Below are 20,294 nucleotides of genomic sequence, written 5' to 3'. Positions count from 1 at the left end.
AGTGATCCATTAGTTATTTAACAGTGTATTGTTTAACCTCCACGTGTTTGTGTTTTTTGCAATTTTTTTGTAACTGATTTCTAGTTGTGGATTGTTGTTGGAAAAGATGCTTGATATGATTTTAATTTTCTTCAATTTACTGAGACATTTTTTTGTGACCTAGTATGTGATCTATCCTAGAGAATGTTCCTTATGCCCTTAAAAAAAAGTATATTCTGCTGCTTTTGAATGGACTGTATATATTCCAATGTGATGTTTTAGGCCAGCATTTCCTTATTGATTTTTTCTGTCTGGATGATCTGTCCATTGAGCTAGGTGAGGTGTTAAAGTCCCCTACTATTACTGTGTTACTGCCAATTTCTCCCTTTATGTTTGTTAATATTTGCTTTATGTATTTAAGTGCTCCTATGTTGGGTGCATATATATTTACAATTGTTATCTCTTCTTGTTTATTTATCCTTTGATGATCATTTAATGTCCTTCTTTGTCTCTTGTTTTAACCTCTGTTTTGAAGTCTATTTGTCTGATAAAAGTGTTGTTACCCCAGATTTCATTTCAATTTGCATGAAATAACTTTTTCATCCTGTCACTTTCAGTATGCATGTGTCTTTAGATATGAAGTGAGTCTCTTGTAGGCAGCATATATATGGGTCTTGTTTTTGTAACCATTCAGCCACTCTATGTCTTTTGACTAGAGCATTACTGCATTTACATTTAAAATAATCATTGATACATACATACTTATTGCCATCTTGTTAATTGTTTTGGGATTATTTTTATACTTATTTTTTATTCCTTTCTTCTTTATACTTTTCTCCTGGGATTTGATAACTATCTTCAGTGTTATGTTTGGATTCCCATTGCTTTTTGTGTATCTATTATAGATTTTTTTTGGTTTGTGGTTACCATGAGTTTTATATATAGCAATATATAAATATACATTATTTTAGCTGATGATCTCTTAAGTTCAAATGCATTTTAACAACCTTGCACTTTAAACCCCACCCCACATGCTTATTGTTTTTAACATCATATTTTACATCTTTTTGTTTTGTGTATCCCTTAACTACTTATTGTGGATTTAGATGGTTTTATTACTTTTGTCTTTTAACCTTCTTAGTAGCTTTATACATGGTTAGTTTACATACTTTACTGTATATATGTCTCTACCAATGAGATTTTTTTTCCTTTTAGAATTTTCATATTTCTAGTTGTGGACTTTTTTTTTTTTGCTTAGAGAAGTCCCTTTAACATTTATTTTAAAACTGGTTTGATGGTGCTGAACCTTTTTAGCTTTTGCTTGTCTGAAAAACTTTTGATCTCTCCATCAAATCTGAAAGAAAGCCTTGCTAGGTAGAGCATTCCTGATTGTAGGTGTTTCCTTTTCATCACTTTAAATATTATGCCACTCTTTTATGGGCTACGGAATTTCTGCTGAAACTCATGTCAGCTGATAGACTACGTGAGTTCCCTTGCATGTAACTTCTTAATTTTCCCTTGCTGCTTTTAATATTCTCTCTTCACCTTTAATTTGTGTTACTTTTATTGCAATGTGTCTTGATGTGATCCTTTTTGGGTTTATCCTGTTTGAGACTCTTTGTGCTTCCTGGACCTGGATGTTTGTTTCCTTTCCCAAGATAGGGAAATTTTCAGCTATTATATCTTCAAATATATTCTATGCCCATTTCCCTCTCTCTTCTCCTTCTGGAACCCCTACGATGCAAATGTTAGTACACTTGATGCTATCCCAGAGGTCTCTTAAACTGTCCTCATTTCTTTTTATTCTTTATTCTTTTTTCTGTTCTGCTTCAGTGATTTCCACTATTCTGTCTTCCAGCTCGCTGTTCTGTTCCTCTGTATCATCTAATCTACTGTTGATTCCTCTATTGTACTTTTCATTTCAATTATTATATTCTTCATCACTGTTTGGTTCTTCTTTATATTTTTTAACTCTTTGTTAAAAGCTTCTAACTTCTCATTCTGTTCATCCAATCTTCTCCCAAGTTCTTTGAACATCTTTATAATCATTAATTTGAACTCTTTATAGGGTAGATTGCCTATCTCCACTTCATTTAATTTGTCTGGGGTGTTATCTTGTTCATCTGTTTGGAACATATTACTCTGTCACCTCATTTTGTCTAATTTTCTATTTTTATTTCTATGTATTTGGGAGGTTGGTTACATTTCCTGACCTTGGAGAAGTGGCCTTTTGCAGGAGACATATTATGTGTCCCAGCAGCACACTCCCCTCTATTCACCAGACCTATATGCTCTAGGGGTGCCCCCATGTGAGATGCCTGGGTCCTTCTCTTACAGTGGGATGACTACTGTGAATGGTCTGGTAGGTGTGTGTGGCTTGGGTCTGGTTGGTCGCCAGGCTCTGCCTTGTGCAGAGAATGCTGGCCTCTGGGGCAGGATGGGTCACAAGGTGGCTGGCTACAGAGACCCAGTGGTTCCTGAGGGTAGTTTTGACCTACTGATTGGCAGACCTGGGTTCTAGGGTGAGTGGTTGTCTAGCCAGGGTCCTGGATCTCTATGTAAACTTGCTGATGTGTGGGGCCAGGGCCCAGGGTGTCCTGGGGCTACTGCTGACCCATGAGTGGGTGGAGCCATGTCCTGGGATCTGGCTACAGGACCCTGGGGGCCCTAGCGCTGGTTTCAGTCCCCTGGTGCACTTGGTTGGTTCTTGTCATGGCTGGCTGTAGGGCCCAGGGTGTCCTAAAGTTGGTGTTGGCACGCTGGTGGGTGGGGTCAGATCCAGGGGTGCCTGTATAACTATGTAATATCTAAGTATGGGTACAGACCATAACTAGACTTATTGTGGAGATAATTGTGAAATGTGTAGAACTGCTGAGTCACTATATTGTGTAACAGAACCTAACATAGTATTGAAGGTCAATTATATTTCAAAAACAAACAAATTCATAGAAAAAGAGTTCATATTTAGATTTGTGGTTACCAGAGGCAGGGGTGGATAAAGGCAGTCAAAAGGCACAAACGTCCAGTTATAAGGTAAGTACTAAGGATGTAAGATACAACATGATAAATATAATGAACACTGCTGTATGTTATATATGAACATTAAGAGAGCAAATCCTGTGAGTTCTCATCACAAGGAAAATATTTTTTTCTATTTCTTTAATTTTGTATCTATATGAGATGTTGGGTGTTCACTAAACTTATTGTAATAATCACTTCATGATGTATATAGGTCAAATAATTATTCTGTAGACCTTAAACTTATACAGTGCTGAATGGGAATTATATCTCAATAAAACGGGAAGAAAAAATAAAATTCGAAATACAGGAAAAGTGGCTTCCCTGGTGCCTCAGTGGTTAAGAATACACCTGCCAATGCAGGGGACACGGGTTCGAGCCCTGGTCCGGGAAGATCACACATGCTGTGGAGCAACTAAGCCCACGTGCCACAACTACTGAGCCTGAGCTCTAGAACCCGCAAGCCACAACTTCTAAGCCTGTGTGCCACGACTACTGAAGCCTGCACGCCTAGAGCCCGTGCTCCGCAACAAGAGAGGCCATCGCAATGAGAAGCCTGCGCATGGCCAAGAAGAGTAGCCCCCCCTCACCACGACCAGAGAAAAGCCCACGTGCAGCAACGAAGACCCAACGCAGTGAAAACTAAAATAAATAAACTAAAATAAATAAATTTTTTAAAAAAAGAAATAGAGGAAAAAAGGATATGTAGGTATGTATGTACTCATTTTATATATAATATATACATAAATGTCTGTTATGTATAAGTTACATATTATGTTAATTATATATTATATGCTATAATAGATATAAAAGAAATAATAAAATATTTTTGAATGTTGATGGGAATAATAAATAAGGTGGAGAGTAAAAAAATGTTGGAAATAGAGAGATAAATTATTGGATTAATGTCTATAATATGTTAGAGAGGATTGGAACTAGCATCCACATAAAAACTTGAATATTACCTTCATGGTAATATATAGGTTCAGCTATGTTTGATGTAGATGTAGTAATAGGAATTTGTTACAGTTTTCTTTTGATTGTTTTTATTTTCTTAGTAAAGAGGAACCAGTTCACCAGCTGAGCTTTTTTAGAACAGAGGAGGTTTATGAACTTGTGGATGGAGGAAATGTATGAGGTAGTTATCTAAAACTGGTGAAGAAAATGAGCCAGGAAAATGTGGCATGAGTACTGCAAAACACAAAGAGCATGCATTAAGCTATGGGCCACAATTTTAAAGGGAGATCATTCAGAACGATTGTAGTTTTCCTCCAGCTAACTTCAGCCGTCTTGCAACATGTGTGGAATAGGCATTGAGGTTAATTAAACCATGACTGACAGTTTGCTAGGAACAGTTCACAAAGCAAAAAAAGATCCAGGAGTGTATATGTGATAGTGATTATAATAGACAATGAAATTTAAGCTGAGGAATAAAAGAAGTGAACAAGGTGGGTGATTTGGGCAAGGGAAAAGATGGTAGGATCCACAGATATTAAAATTACATCATTTTTATATATTTGATACAGTATAAATGTTTTTCTTATAAGTAGATACACTATTAAATATGCATGCAAAATAATCTGGCTTCCAAGAATGAAGAACTTAGAAAGTTGAATAAGAAATTTTGTGGAGTACAAAACAACAGCAATGATGCTGCTCCAAGATATAGATCACGACAATACATAGTAGCCAAGGAAGAGCCTCACTAAGAAGGCTTTTTCCCTCAGTAAACACAACTACTCAATAGATGGCTGAACAGAGTTATTACTGAAGATCTTTGTTTAATATATTTTATTTAAATTTATTATCTGTTAATCCATGAGTCAAAGCAATGAGGGCATTATAATAACTGTGTTAAAGTAGTTTTCATGAAAATGTATTCAATTTTACAAATTAATTATTGTGTAACTAACATTTTTTTATGCACTTGTTTTTGCTTCATGCTTAAACTTGACAATGGAATTCATCAAATGTATTACTTTTTTTCAAGTTGTTTATTAGAATGTTTATTGAAATACTTTCAGATATACTGTGTCTACCTGTATAGCAATTCATTCAAATTTATTTCATTTTGTTTTTTGAATTTAGTTACTGTTTTCCACTAAAATTTCACATAAATAAATCAAAATTACATTTACCAGAAAATTTGTTATTTTTGTTAAGTCGATTAATATTCATTGAAATCTACGTTTTTTTTGTAGCTACATTATTTTATATTTTCCTCAGTGGTAAATTTCTTCATAAGATAAAGTAAATACCACATGAAGTCTGTAACAGAATATGCCATTTACAAGAAAAAATAATATATTTTCTGCTACAAAGCCAAAGAAAAAATCACTTTATGTAAATAATGTTTTTTTCCCAGAATTATGGTAAAATTGTGAACTAATATCATATCATCCTACAAACAAGATGATAGTTTCTTTCAAGTGGATATACTTACATACATTTAAAAATAATAGTTCATTAATAACTGATGATTTTTTAAAAGAACAATGAAATTTTTATTTTTTAACTATTTCCCAGAATTTTCTCAAAAATGTTTTTTAAAATTACATGTTGAACTTATGACTAGACTTCTTTGATAATTTTTATTTGAGGTGTGGGCTGGAAAAGAAATTTCTGAGAGTTGTAAATGATTGAAAACCCACCTCTGAGCAAGCTCAGAGGCATCCAGGAAGATTTCCAACATGCCTAATTATAATCTACGCCCTACATCAGATGAGGAATAGAAGTATCCATTTTGCCTATTGCCCAGCAGGGATTTATAATACTGCTCTCAGAACACTAGTAGGAAAAAATACATTAGAAAGACCTTAAAAATGTCATTCAAATACAAAATCCTTCAGAAAAGCCCATTATCTCTGAAAAGAAAAGAAAAAAAAAATACAGGCATTAAAATCTACAGGTGCCAGGTGTATGCTCTTTAGCATTCCTCTCTACAACCAGAAACTGACATTTTTTTTCCAATGTAAAGACACTGCCAAAGTAATCTTAGCTTTTCTTATAATTGTTATATGGAAAAGCTCTATAGAAGAAGGAAATTGCAAACACACTGCCTCACTATATTAAGTTATTAGAAAATCATGAATTGAAAAATTAGTAAATACCTGAATTTAAAAAGGGCTTAGCATGGAAATAAAAACTGTATCTTAAAATATGTGATTATCTACTGAATCAATAGAAAGATTTATAGAATAGGGAAATAAAGTTTTAAGGGGATTTATTTGATCAATGATGGAACTAAAAAATACATCAACTTACCTGAAGTCACAGAGAAGGTAAATGGCAAATCCAGAAACTGAAACAAAGAATCAGTGTTGCAACTACCACATAATTTCAATTCATTAAGCTGTTTTATACGAACTGGGAATACCAATGCTAACACGACTAGAAATCCATGAGTTAGACAAAGAATTCCTTTTATATATCTTATATATGTATTGGATATCAAGATCACATTAAGTTGACTGTGTGTATTTTTATGTGTGTGTGGGGGTGGGTTTGTGATGCAAGACACATAGTAATTTTAAAGGTAGTGGTTCTCTACAGGGTACAAACACAGGAGCAATTTCTGGGGCTTTTCAAAATATAGCTCTCTAATCCCTGTCAAAGATACTGGATAAGAATATCTAGGAGCCAGGTTCAGTTAGAACTCTGGGAGAGAGGCTCAGACATTTCCTAGGGAGTAAGGCTCAGTCAGGTACATGTGTATACAGCTCCTTATGTGATTCTGATGTACAACCTTGGTTCAGTACCACTCACCCCCTTCCCCGAATATTAACTCAAAGATTTAATTTCACAGCAAGGCAGAATATCAGGGTAACAAAGATTACTTAAGATCTTCTAATACAATGTCACATCAAATGAAAGGATTTTTCTTTTTTTAGACATTGATGATCTTACAAATTGTGATAGAGAAGTTCATGGAACTGGACATTCCGTCATTTGGAATTTAATACATTCTATTATCTATAATCCCTGAGTCTTCGAAAGTCTCTGCATTTTTGTAACTTCCATCTACTGTTTTGTCATACTATCACCCACAGCAAGCAATCTGTCTAGTTCAACTGTACATGACTGTCTTTAAAATGTTTGAACTGGAGCTTTTATAATAATGTACAGATACCTGAAACACTACCGTCTCTCTTTCTTAAATCAGTAACTGTGGATTTGTTAGTGTCATTTTGTAATTTCTATTTAAAGAGAAAAATGAAGTTGAAAATTTTTTGTCCTCTATAATACAAAGGTGTTGCCAATTACACCATTAAATATTTTTTAAGGTTTCTTTTTAAATCAGAGTCGAAGCAATTTTCAGCCTAGAGCAAATTGAAATGAGATATTCTGATGAGAGTAGATAGATATACTTTCCAAAATGCACCAATACAGAGGACTGTCAGAAGAACAAGTTGAACTGGGTCTGTGATAGCACACAAAAATATGCCACAGCTATATCTGTAGCCTTGTAGAAGTCTACTTATATAATTAAAATGTATATTTTGCATATGAGTTTTCATATTTCAAAATTGCATATTCATAAATGAAATATTGCTAATTTTAAATATGCTTTGATTCCACCTCCTCTCCTAAATTGTATGCACTATGAATCAGAAAACTTTTTTTACATTGCTCTATTCTTTGTGCATAGAATAGCACATGTAAACACAAAAACCCTCAATAAAATTTGTTGATGGTTTTGTTAAAAGAACTTGGGCAAATGATAAAGGAAACATTAGTGACATAAATTCCTGTCACTGTAAAGATAATTTTACTGTTACATTTTATTAAATTTAATTTTCAAGAACTTGTATTTGCTTTAGAATGAAAAAAGGGGGAAATACAGAATGGCTAACGTAATTTTCACAGTTTATATATAAAAATATCTAAGAATTTTTAGTAGAGATTTTCATATAATGTGAAAAGTTTACTCCATTATCCTCTGCCCTCCATTAAAAGTGGTTTAAATAAATCATTTAAAAGCATGGACTTTCCTTAGGTCCAAAGCTGTACCTATGCAATAAAAAATATCCTAGGGCATAAAACAACAATATAATAATGAATGCAGTAAAGTAATTATAAATATTTTTATACTAGGAATTTAATTTGTTATAAAATTTAAAACATATTTTATTCAGGTGCTTGTATCAAAGAATTGCCCATCTTTATTATTACTAGAAATTCCTTTTGTCTTGGTAGTTTATTCTGCAAGAACATTTGAAGTAAGTATTGTCCAGGTCATAGTGCCTCAATTCATGGAGAAAAACGTTTACCACTTGTATACAATTAAAATAGAAACACTCTGGTACAACTATGACTTCTGTATGTAAGTGCAAAGCTAAATGTTAAAGTAGACTCTTTATAATTTTTTTTTAATCTTAAATTTCAGTTTAAATACATCTATTTATTCAAAGGAACAGAAAGCAAAATGGACTTAAAGTACTAAAGTTAATGTTGAATCAATAGGCTTGTTTTCTTTGACACAGAAAAACACATTTTTCAAATGAATGTAAAAGAATAGAAAGTCCTATTATTTTAATCACAAAGTTTGAGTTGATCTAAACTTAGATCATTACCAGCATTTCAAATTTTACTTCAGCAAAATGGAAAAAAATTGTTTTTGAAGTTAAATCATTATGCTTTATTTATTGAATTTATTGGCATCATTGTGAAAAAATCATTTGGTGTTAAGGATTGAAATTAAATGTGTTTTTGTTACTATGATTTGTGAACTTTCTACCCATTAACTAAAAATGTAGCATATTTATTTACTGGTGGGAAGTGTTTGACCCCCCCAAATAAAAGAAAGCATAACAGGGTCTGTCCTCAAAATTTTGTAGCTTAACTTTGTATCATGTTAATTCAAAGTATGTTTGAAATAAAAGCAGTGTTTTAAAAGTATGGTGTGTGTACCAGTAAAGGTGCACATGCTAAGTTTAGGTATTATTTTTAAAACAAATTTTATTTTATAGTTTTATATTTACCTGATGTGCACTTTAAAATTTAACTGATATTTTTGGTTAGGATTAGAATGAAGAAAAAGCTAATTTAATTTAAAGAAAAAAAATTAAGTATATAACAGTCCAGGCTGCACATGAATATGGAAAAGAAATGAAACTGATGGTCAACTGACTGAAGTTTGAGAAATTCTGCTTTAAAACAGTTACAAATTATTGCTATACATTGCAAATACTTCTTATTCAATGTAGAGTGGGATTAATTTCTAGTGGAGGTAGGACTAAAATTTACTCTGTAGGACAAATATACCAGAAACAAAATAATTATAGATTCTGTATCTTAAGAGTAGATACATGAGTCATGTGAGATGTCATCCACCAAACAACATTATAAGCACTTTAGAATTATTACATAAAACAGTCTATTCACATAGATGAGACTGGTTACTGTTATGTTTACATTTTTGTAAGAATTTTAGAGATAAAAATCACTTCCTGTAGATCTTTTACTTCCATTTACTCCCAAAATGACAAGCAACAAAATTTCTAAAAAATGTTCAAAATTAACCAATTTTATCATATGAATATGAAATCATATTTTGAAAATTGATGAAGAACTGGCATTCTTAAGCAACCTGGCTTTGTGGGGCATACAATTTCTTTTTCTTCCTATCTTAATGACTTGTTTAGGTACTTCTTAGAATGTGGAAGTGTCTCTTCCAAATCAATATTTATTGCTACATAATATCAGAGGTGAAAAAGGGCCCAAAAGGAAGCAAAAAAATGACCTACTTCCTAAAAGGAAAATTCTGGGGAGAGTGGGAGAAGATAGACCTGGGAGAGAGGGAAAAAGAAGATGATGATGTAATAAATCTGTGGTATTTCTAGGCTGATATTGTGTCTCACCGAGTAAAGACCAGGCTTTATCTCTCAGATTAATCTGAAAGTCTATCCTTATGCAGGATAGGAAGTTACAGCCCTCATCTGTAGTATTTCCCTGCAATGACAGAGATTGACACATACAGTGATCAAGATGGCACTCAAATGCAGATTCCCAGCATTGTCAACTTCCAAGAGGAATGCAATATATAGTTACAAGATTTGGAATTTAGTATGGTAAGACAAGTTCATATATGAGTCATTGAAATGACATTGCTAGAGATTATTTCATAGTAAACTTCTACATATAGCTATGTCAAAGATGCACAATCTACAACAACTGTAACAACGTTCTATTGTTTTGTGGATGATATTATTCATACAATACATATGACTATGCTCATACTAGTTTTTATCTGGTTTCTTTGGGGCAGCAGTTGTTGTCACAGAATTAATATGATCATTGTCTCATTTCTAAAGTATCTAAAGACTAAATACCTCCAAGAAAAAGAGAAGATAACACTTTTAAGTTCAATTTGGGTCTGAGATATTGATCCGCATGCTCTCATTTCGTCTTTAGAAACTTTTCCAGGTAGGTTTTATTATTACCTTAATATAGACGTGCAGAAACTGAAATCAGGCAGGAGAAGTAACAGGGTAAATGACACGCCAAAGTGACAAATTTGGGATTAAATTTTGACTTGAATGACACTTCATGACTTCCCATACTAATTTAACAATACCTATAATTGTACATCTACTAATATTTATTGATCAATAAGAATGATAATAGGGATCATTTAAGTAAAATGACTCAAAATAGATGACAGAGGTTTATACCAGGGACTTCAAAACACTCTAGTCATGCAATCTCACATAATCCTCAAATCAACCCTGTGAAAAAGCATGGTTTTATTTAGAAAATAAAGATTTTTAATGTAAAAAAATTAGATTGCTTAGAGTTTAAATTGCAAAACAATTTACAACTTTTGAATCATAGCTGAATTAAACACATTCCACGAAAATAGCTTTGGTTCTTTATTGTGTGCATTTAACTATTATTACAGTTAAGTATATAGCATCTATTAAATGAAGAGGCCAGGGCTTTCTAATTTTTATACACAAATGTATGTTAGGATGACTCCAAAAAAATAATGTGCTAAAATTAAGCTATCAATTTAATAAAATTTTTGATAACCCAAGTAAATTGATATTTTAATGAAAAATTATCAAGTTATCACTAAAATAAATTGCCCCAATTTTTTCAATAAATGTCTAATTAAAAGTTAGTGAGGTAAAACTGTGAATTTAAAAAAAAAAATAAAGAACAAAATATCTTAAAATAACAATGGATATTAAGAAAATATTTCTAAAGCAAGTGCACACTGTATTTTTCTTACATATTACATGTATTTTTTTAATTTTTCAGGAGAGTTTTAAAAATTACATATATTATTTTAAATGTAGGGAAGATGCATTAAAGTAGATTATAGAGAAAATAATTATGAGTTTAAAAGAGTTCTGTGTTTAAGCACTATACTTTTTGTTGTTTTTGAAGGATATATTATGCAAAGATATTTTACAGTACACCATTAACATGCATAGTCCAATAGTGCTACAGAACTACAGCTGCAGAAAATATCTACATGTGAGTACATTAATTGAGACCCCTTTCTTTGAAAATCTACAAAGATGAACATATTTGCTAAATATATTTTCCTATTTTTTGATGGAGTCATTAGTTTGAAGTATATTATTGATGATATTTCACTGTCTATGACCTACACAATTATCATTTTCATTGATAGTAATGAAAAGTTTTGATTGTTTTATTCTGTGATTTCCAAGCCCCTATCAAGGTGCCAAGGTGCCAAGTAATTTGTCAAGAGTATTTTTCTGTTGAAAGGATGAGTTGTTCAATTTCATTTGACTTAGAGCTTGAGAACTGCTTTCCAATGTATGCATGACTTGGAGAGCATCCATATAACACTAACTGATGAGTTTATTAAAGTACTCCTAGGTCCTGTGCTTGACATACTAAATCAACATCAGAAAGTGGGATTCTAGAATCTGCATTTTAACAGGCTCTCCAAGTGATTCTTAAGGCAAATACAATCTCATGCTACTTTTCATGACAAGAGAGATATAATCACAATATACTCTATGGTAATGTTTAATCAGACTTTAGTTATCAGACTTTATGGAGTCTATTAACAATTTGAGTTTACTCAAAATAATAGAAACAAGATAAACTATGCTTCAATATTTATGTAATATGATAAAGAAACAATAAAGTTTATTGAATATTTACAATATCCTAAAGACTTTGATATGCATTTTACAATGTACTCTTCATCTAATACCAATAAGTGAAATAAGTATTGTTATCCACATTTTAAAGATGAAGAAACTCATATTAAAAAGACTTCACATAGTATTGCCAAAGCTGAAGCATCATAAATGGCTGAGCTGAGATTCAAAACTAGATGTGACTTATTTCAAGGCTCAGCTCAACTCTTCATTTTTTGAATTTCGGCTGTTGAAGAAACTAGGAATGTTAGGAGAAAGGAGGCTTACCATCCAGGAAATAAGGCAGTGTTCTTAAAATAATTTTGGAGAAAAGTCAGGATAAGAAGTGAGTAGTCTTAATTTGTATATCTACTGGATAATAGTTGTGTTTGGAAAAACAAAAGTGTATTAGGGCTTCTATAATGGTTTTGTGACAAAGCAAAAGAAAAACAAAAAGATGTGTGCTTTAATAGACGTAGTCCTTAGCAAACAAAAACTAGGTGATTATTTTTCACAACTGTTATCAAAGAAATTTCTGTATGTAGTTTTGGTGGCTTGGGGCATAGAATAAAATATCATGGTCTTCTGGTTACTTGATAACTTTTTATTGATAAAATAACTGAATATAATGTACCTCTCATTATTGGTATGAACATAAGGAAACATCTATTAAATGAAGAGTAAAAGCTATGTTTGAGAAGATAACTTTCAGTAAATATATAGTAGAAAAAAATAATGAAACTATGAGTTAGGAATATGAACGTATAATTAATAAGGGTGCCTAAACATGAAAATCATTATTCCTGAGTGATTTTGTCCAAAGAAAAGTACTAAACTGACAATGAAAACAGTTATCTACAGTTTTATATATCTAATTTTTTTGGACAATTTTAAAGAATTTTATGGAGATATAACCTTTCCAGATTTGGCAATGCACCGTAGTAGTTAAAAAAAATATTAAAGCAAACTCGATGTCATTTTTCTGGGTTGACAGAAGAATGCCAATGTCATTCACATTTTATAAATTTGATTTTCAACTTTCATATATAAAACAAGTATATCAAAATAGTGTAACTATTGCCTAAAGAAATATGCTCTTAAAAATTCCATCATGAGGAGGAAATGGGGCTAAGGGTGACATACAGGAATACATTATTTCAAAAGATAAATAGTAAATGGCCAGGGAGAAGCCTCTTTGGTCAATTTATAGAATTAGCATGTTGTTAAAATTACATGATGAGTTGGAGGGATAGAAAGCATATTTTGAATAAACTGATTTCAAATTTTTCTGCTATCAATGTTGGTAAGTCAAAGGTACTTATATTTTAGAAATAATTTTCTTCAACAGAAATTGATTTGAACAAATGAAAGAGGTTTTAAGAAGGTTGCTCTTTAACTGAGAAAGAAAAGAGATCTATGTGTTTAATCTGATAATTTTTACATGTGTGAAAATGCCAATTCCATCATATTATTAATCCACTGCCTTTTTCTTTCTGTTTCAGTTTGATTTATACTTGGGGCCTTATATAAATAGTTACAAAAAATAACGATAATGAAAATCTATGGAGTGCAGTGAAATATATGATAATGTTTACTTGATTTCTTAGGAACTTGAATGCATTCTGATGAAAAGTCACCAATTTACATGGGAGTGACATTTACCAAAATGCTGTATTTTGTTGTGTTTGTACTTATTGGTCTTTATTAGGTTATAGATTGTATAAAGGCAGAAACTTACTGTCCTACTGCATAAAGATAATACTAAAGAGTTAAGAGTTAAATGACAGCCAGAATTTTGTGAATTTAAATTATTTTCATTTTCACAGCACAAGGTGGAGGAACTGAAATTGCAATAAGATATTTTATAGATACAGTATATACCAAAAGTTTGCAGGATGGCAAACTTAAGAAACAATATTAACAACCTAGGAGTTTTGGCTCAATGAAAAACAACTTTAAATATTACAATTTGACTTTTTTCTCCTCTGAATTTATTTTTAGGCTAACTGTGGTAGAGTCACCTTTTTAAGAATTAAATCATTTATTGCATTCCTACAAGTTACTTGATAAATTGGAGTCCAATGTGATATTTAATTATATGCAAAACACTGAAAATAATGGGTTCACCCAAAAGTTGCATAAGATGGTATGGAAAAACCTGAACAAACTTTTTGGCCAATCCAATATAATAGTTTTGAAAAACACTATATATTAAATTGCTGTTACCTTATCGCCTTCGGAAAAAGTGATGCCATCCACTGCTCTTTTCCAAGTGATTTCTGGAATAGGTTCCCCTTCTGCTTCACATATTAGTGTGACTTGACCATTCTCATATGTAGTCTCATTTTTAAGCTGTATTATGTGAGGCTGTACTGTAAAAAATATATACATTACTCAATCTGTATTGGAGGAAAATATTACTATTCATGGTGACCATTTAAGTACCCTTTAGCATAGTATGGAATTATTAACTTTGAGCAGATATAGGGTCATGCTTTGCTTTATAAGAATGCCAGGAGAGTTGCAAATTATAGGAGAAAAAACTAGAAAATAATGCTATTGATTATGATTACAAAAATTATTTTAAGTCGTTTAGAAACCAACATAAAAAGTATAATTCCTTCCAAGATTTTGTCAATTAAAAGCCACTTTATTATTTTTTCCTCAAGTTAAAAAATAAAATTTTCCTCTTTTAAAGTTACATGAGTACTTCTGTGTGTATTTCTGTGTATGACATCTGCTTATGTAGTGATTATCTCTTAAACTTTAAAAACAATTTCACCAAAGAGGAAAAATAATGACTGTATTATGAATATGTAGTAAGTGTAATTATGTGCAATGTTTAAAATATTTATCAAGTAAATATATATACATACTATTTACCTTTATTATTCTAGCTGATTTATTTTGACCTCAGACTACCTTAATATTATTCCATATTGTAGATAATTGTTTCTTTACAGTTATGACTTCTATAAAAACCAAAACATCATGTCTAGTAATTTAAATTATATTAATATTAAAAATTACATCCCTCCACAAATTTACATATACCAAAGAGCTTTAAGTTTTTAAATTCTGTATTATCAGCATTTCTTAAGTTTTTATTTGTTTGAACCTAAAAGTGATAAAAGCCAGCACTTATTATTTCAGAACAAGTAACAGGTTTCTTTTTAATCACCAAATGCAATCAATTATGAAATATAAATAAATTGTTCTTAATCCTAGAAAATTAGATTCCTGATATCAGAAACATGGCATACATATTTTTACAATTCAGGGTTTACTCCATTGACTTTAATGGATTTAGTTTTATTTCCACTTTATATACATGCTTTTGTGTCAAACACAATACAAATCTGTTCAGTGTTACTATACAAAGTGATTATACAGTGATATGGCATATTATATTTCATTCATTATTTTCTATTTGAAAGGACAAAAATATTAGAAACTTTGTCTGTGTTCTTACTGCCAGATTAATTTTTAAAAGTAACTAAATATTTCATAGGAGCTCATTGAGATCGATTGAGATTATTTATCCTTTGGAATTATCTCAAACACTATCATTTCTAATTATTAATTTATTTTTATACTGAGTCATATTTAGCATTTACGTTTTAAAGAGAACATTTTCTTAAGTGGGAAATACTGATGGAACAAATTAGATGCTTTCTATAATTCCTAATAATTTTAAGTTTGTTTACTCTTCCCTCTATGTGAACAATTTTCTCCTGGCTCATAGCTTTGCTGATTTCTCATCATTAAGGATTTTTATGTAAACACATCTAAACATTACCCTTCTGAGTAACTTTCCAACACCATGATCTCTAAAATAACAGCTCTTTTTACCCAGCACTACCTGATTAATCTAGTTTCACTTTCTTCTTAGAACATCTTATTATTCCAATTTTCTTTTTTAATATACTTTGGTATATTCTTTATTGTCTGTCTTATTTTGTTAGAATATAAGCTTTATGAAAATCTCCCTAGTATAGAAAACATTTCTGTTACAGCTACTACAGGACCAGCTGGCAGAGGGTGTGTCCACACATGTATTACCATTCATCTTTTGGTCTAAATAATATGGCTGCTTCTGCCAACTGCAACCACTGGTCCTTCTTACTCTTTTTTTTGTTGTTGTTATAACACATAACACAACTTTATTAGTAATCAATTACGCAGTGTTCAGATTTCCCTGGTTGTCTCATAAAACCTTATACAGTTGATTTGTCTGAATAAAGATCCAAATGAGGCCTATATACTGTGATTGGTTGAGGTTCCTCTTATGTCTATTTTGACCCATATTTAGTTACTGCCCCCACCCAATTTATTTGTTAAAGAAATCCTGTAGTTGTTTGTTTGTCCTGTAGTTTCTTTTTATTTTAAAGTTCAATACCAGATTCATGTATTATTTTATTCTTTTTTTTAAATTGGAATATAGTTGCTTTACAATACCGTGCTAGTGTCTACTGTACAGCAAAGTGAATCAGCTATATGTATACATATATCCCCTCTTTTTTTTTGGATTTCCTTCTCATTTAGGTCACCAAAGAGCATTTACTCTTATGGAGTACTCCCTCCTTCCTTCCCCTTTCTTTGTTGTGAAAGCTCTTTGATAACAATGTTTTTAAAAATGGAGAAAGCATACTAAATATTAGTAGTGCCTATAATTTTTAGTGTTTGCTTTTTAAAGAGAACAATCACATTCTAAATATTTACCTGCAAAATTTTTTCCTCTTGCAAATATAATAGGGGCTAAATCAATAATTAAAAATTAATTTACCGGTTTTCTACTCTCTGTAAGTTCCCCAAAGAAGGCAATATGGCTCTCGGTAAATATGGAAGATATTTATGTACATTTCCTTTTAATGAAATGAAAAGGGAGTATTTAATTATGGTTACAGGTCAATGTTTCCAAATTATAGCCTTATAGGTGAACTCTTTTGAAGTATTAATATATTAAAAGTAAAACTGATCTCAACATATGTCATTTAAAGATTTATGAAGGTCAACCCATATATAATATAATAGATCCCAATATGTGTAATTTAAGTGAATTTTCTTTCAGCCTCTGTTATTAGTCAGCAAATATTTTACAAAAATTTACATGTATAATCTCATATAATTCTTAAAATAATTCTATCTGGTTGCTGCAATTTTAAAATATATTTTAGAGATGAGAAAACTGAGACTTAGGTTTGGAAATTTAAATATCTCATATAAGTGACAGAGTAGAATTGGATTCAGACCCTCCTCTAGACATTACAGTTTTAGCTACTACGCTATAATACTTACCAAAGACTTGGAGAAGTACCTGTTTTTCATCTTCTCCTGCCTTGTTTGCGGCCCTGCAGACATACGGGCCCCCATCACTATTGATTATGTTCCTGACAGTGAGTTCTTTATTGCTTCCTTTCAGTATGTACTTTTCATTTTCTTCAATAAACTTGCCATTCCTAAAGAAGAAAACAGAGGTTGATCTTCATAAATCTGACTTCATAACTTAAGAGCAGATCATACTCAACTTTTTGACCTGTAATTGTCAATATTTCATGGCTACTGTCATTGACAGATAAAGCTATATTCCAGTCAGACATACACTTTTACTAGCTGAGTAGAATTTAATGCATAAATATTAAAATTATACTTGAAAGTTGTTTTGACTTTAGAGACAAGAATAACGTTTGAGCTGTGTTGAAATCTTGACACACATCTTAGGCAAAAAACACTTGTATTCAATTTTCACTTTGATTATAAGCAAAAAAAAAAAAAAGTTTTATTTGCTGATTTTAATTCCAAACACACATTTCATGTTGGTGAGTCAACACACATTTATGAAATGTACTTCTTTACTAGGTTCCAGGGACACGTTTAATATAATTTCTATGGAAACATCCTTCAAAGACAAAGTAAATGCAATTTAAATAAATAATGAATTTATATTGCACTTAGGTACTGCCAGTAAAAGGGTAAGAGGAAAGAATTACATGAAAATAGTTATAGAAATTATGCTGCATATAACAATTTAATTCATTAGTGAGGAGAAGAAATTTTTCTCAGATATAAGTATTTTTAAGTTGTTTCTAAGGTTTTTCTGGACTGAAATAGTGTTCATTCTTTTTCAATTCTAGTTTTGTTGTTCATTAAAACATCTTTCAAACTTGTTTCACAATAACTTACAGTAAAAAAAAAAATTTACATGCATTTAAATCTGAAACAATTTCTACAATTCCCCTTAATATGTGTGAAGTCTTATATTGTACATTCTTTTCCATGTTATTTTATTTTCCTCATCTCCACCTCCTCCTTCTCCTTTTCTTTCTCCTTTTTTACTTGTCAACATGGTAAAATGGACAATTAATTGATTTTAATACCCACTAATGTAAAAATTTAGGATCTACCTTTAGGGGTGGGGGGATTTACTTGTCTATACAAGTGTAAATTAAAAAAGAGGAATAGCTAAAAGGATTATTAAAAATCTTACCTAGAATGAAACAGAATATTTTTCTGATACTCTAAATGATCTTTGCAGTGAATTCTAGCTCTGCTTTCTAGAAAGTACTGCCACATATCTTAACATAGTCCTTGTCTTTCTATGACTCAGTAACATCTATTTTTCCAGTTTTTATTGACATGTGTAAATACAACATAAAATGTGCAAAAATTCATGAGTGGTGAAAAATTAGGCCTTACTAAATACTAGTGACAAAAGTATATAGTGCTCTGTACTTTTCCGGGTTTTCTTTCATATTTTCACTAATCAAATATTTAGAAGTATAAATAATGACAAGATTTCAGAATTTTTGCCTAGAATTTTATGTATGGATAAGGCTTTCACCACAATTAGTGATACAATATATTTCTTAATCTAGTCAATAAAAAAGTATTCATTTGTCTCATTATCATCATCATCATCATCATCATCATCTAGAAGTTTCAGCAATTTGTGGCTTAGGAAACATTTTCCCTACATTATTAACCTGGTTAAATACAATTAGCTCACAGATGTGCATTTTCCCTCTCCACCCTCATTCACAGATCAGAGAAATAAATTTTAAGTATGATTTCCCCACCCGTCAATTCACAGATGAAGAGACTTAGGTTTAGTTCGTAATATAAGCAGCAGGTTAACTAAGTTCTAGTGTTCTTTATGATAAAGAGATGATTTCTGTACTTCATGTGAAATATTGTGCTAAAGGTTTGAAGTATAGCAAATGAGTGAGACAGGGCCACCTATCATGAAGAATTCATAGTCTGATTGATAGTAATAGAAGGTAATATAGATCCCATTAATGCATTTATTCATAACTTTGTGTGTGTGTTGGGAGGGGTGGGGTAGGGGATCTATTATAATAGAAGAGAATGGAAAAGATGATGGCTGGAATACTCTGGGAATTTTCGTGGGAAAATAATCCATGATCTGAGCTTTGAAGTGGATAGGTAGGTCTTGAAGAATTTAAAGGAAGTCAGGTTGTAAAGATTATGTTCCCTTAAAGAGCTCAATTTAAAAACATCATTAAAGAATAATAACTCAGGTATTAGGTCTTAATACTTCTCTCTCAACAAACCCATTATATAGAAAGTACTCATTGCTATTCACAGTACATTTCTGTGGAATGTCAATGTCTGAAAAAGACTCCCAAAGGATTCTGATGAAATTCCACTGGGTCATCCTTTGAAATTCTAACCACTTCTCTAAATGCCACTTTTCCAGGCAAAAGAAAGTAAGGGTTAGGATTAGAGGATTCATGGAAATGATAAAAAAGGGAGAACAATTCCGCTCTTGACCATAGTGGAGTAACAAAACCATATTTATTCTCTCATTTTAAACAACACAAACACTGGACACAGAGATTAAATAACAGTTTTCAACCATTGGTCAACAGGTAGCACATGACAGTGACCTCTGAGGACCACCATAGTTTACTACCTGAAGGCAGTTTCCAGGCTGCCCCTTAGAGAGGAAGAACCTATACAGAGTCAGGAAGTTGTATCTGAATTGGAAGACAGAATTCTCAGTTGATAGAAGTTAAAGTGGCTAGAATTTGCAGGTAAGAAAATGTGAGAAGAAGGCACAAGAAAGAGAACTACAGAGATCTGCAGAGGTTTCCAACCAATCTTTAACTGAGTACTAATCAGTGAGTGTACTCCAGTAAGGTTTTCCAAGAGTAA

General features: G+C 31.6%; 1 protein-coding gene across 1 annotated transcript in view; it reads right to left on the bottom strand.

The window, feature by feature from the left end:
• Positions 1–20,294, bottom strand: part of NCAM2 (neural cell adhesion molecule 2) — a 230,660-nt gene that overhangs the window by 154,954 nt on the left and 55,412 nt on the right. Inside the window, 2 exon segments of the mRNA XM_024120057.1 lie at positions 14,346–14,491; positions 17,418–17,578. Coding sequence (XP_023975825.1) covers positions 14,346–14,491; positions 17,418–17,578 — 307 coding nt within the window.

This window comes from Physeter macrocephalus, chromosome 1 (assembly GCF_002837175.3).
Source record: "Physeter macrocephalus isolate SW-GA chromosome 1, ASM283717v5, whole genome shotgun sequence".
Classification (NCBI taxonomy): Eukaryota; Metazoa; Chordata; class Mammalia; order Artiodactyla; family Physeteridae; genus Physeter; species Physeter macrocephalus.
This window is presented reverse-complemented; position numbering and strand designations above follow the sequence as displayed.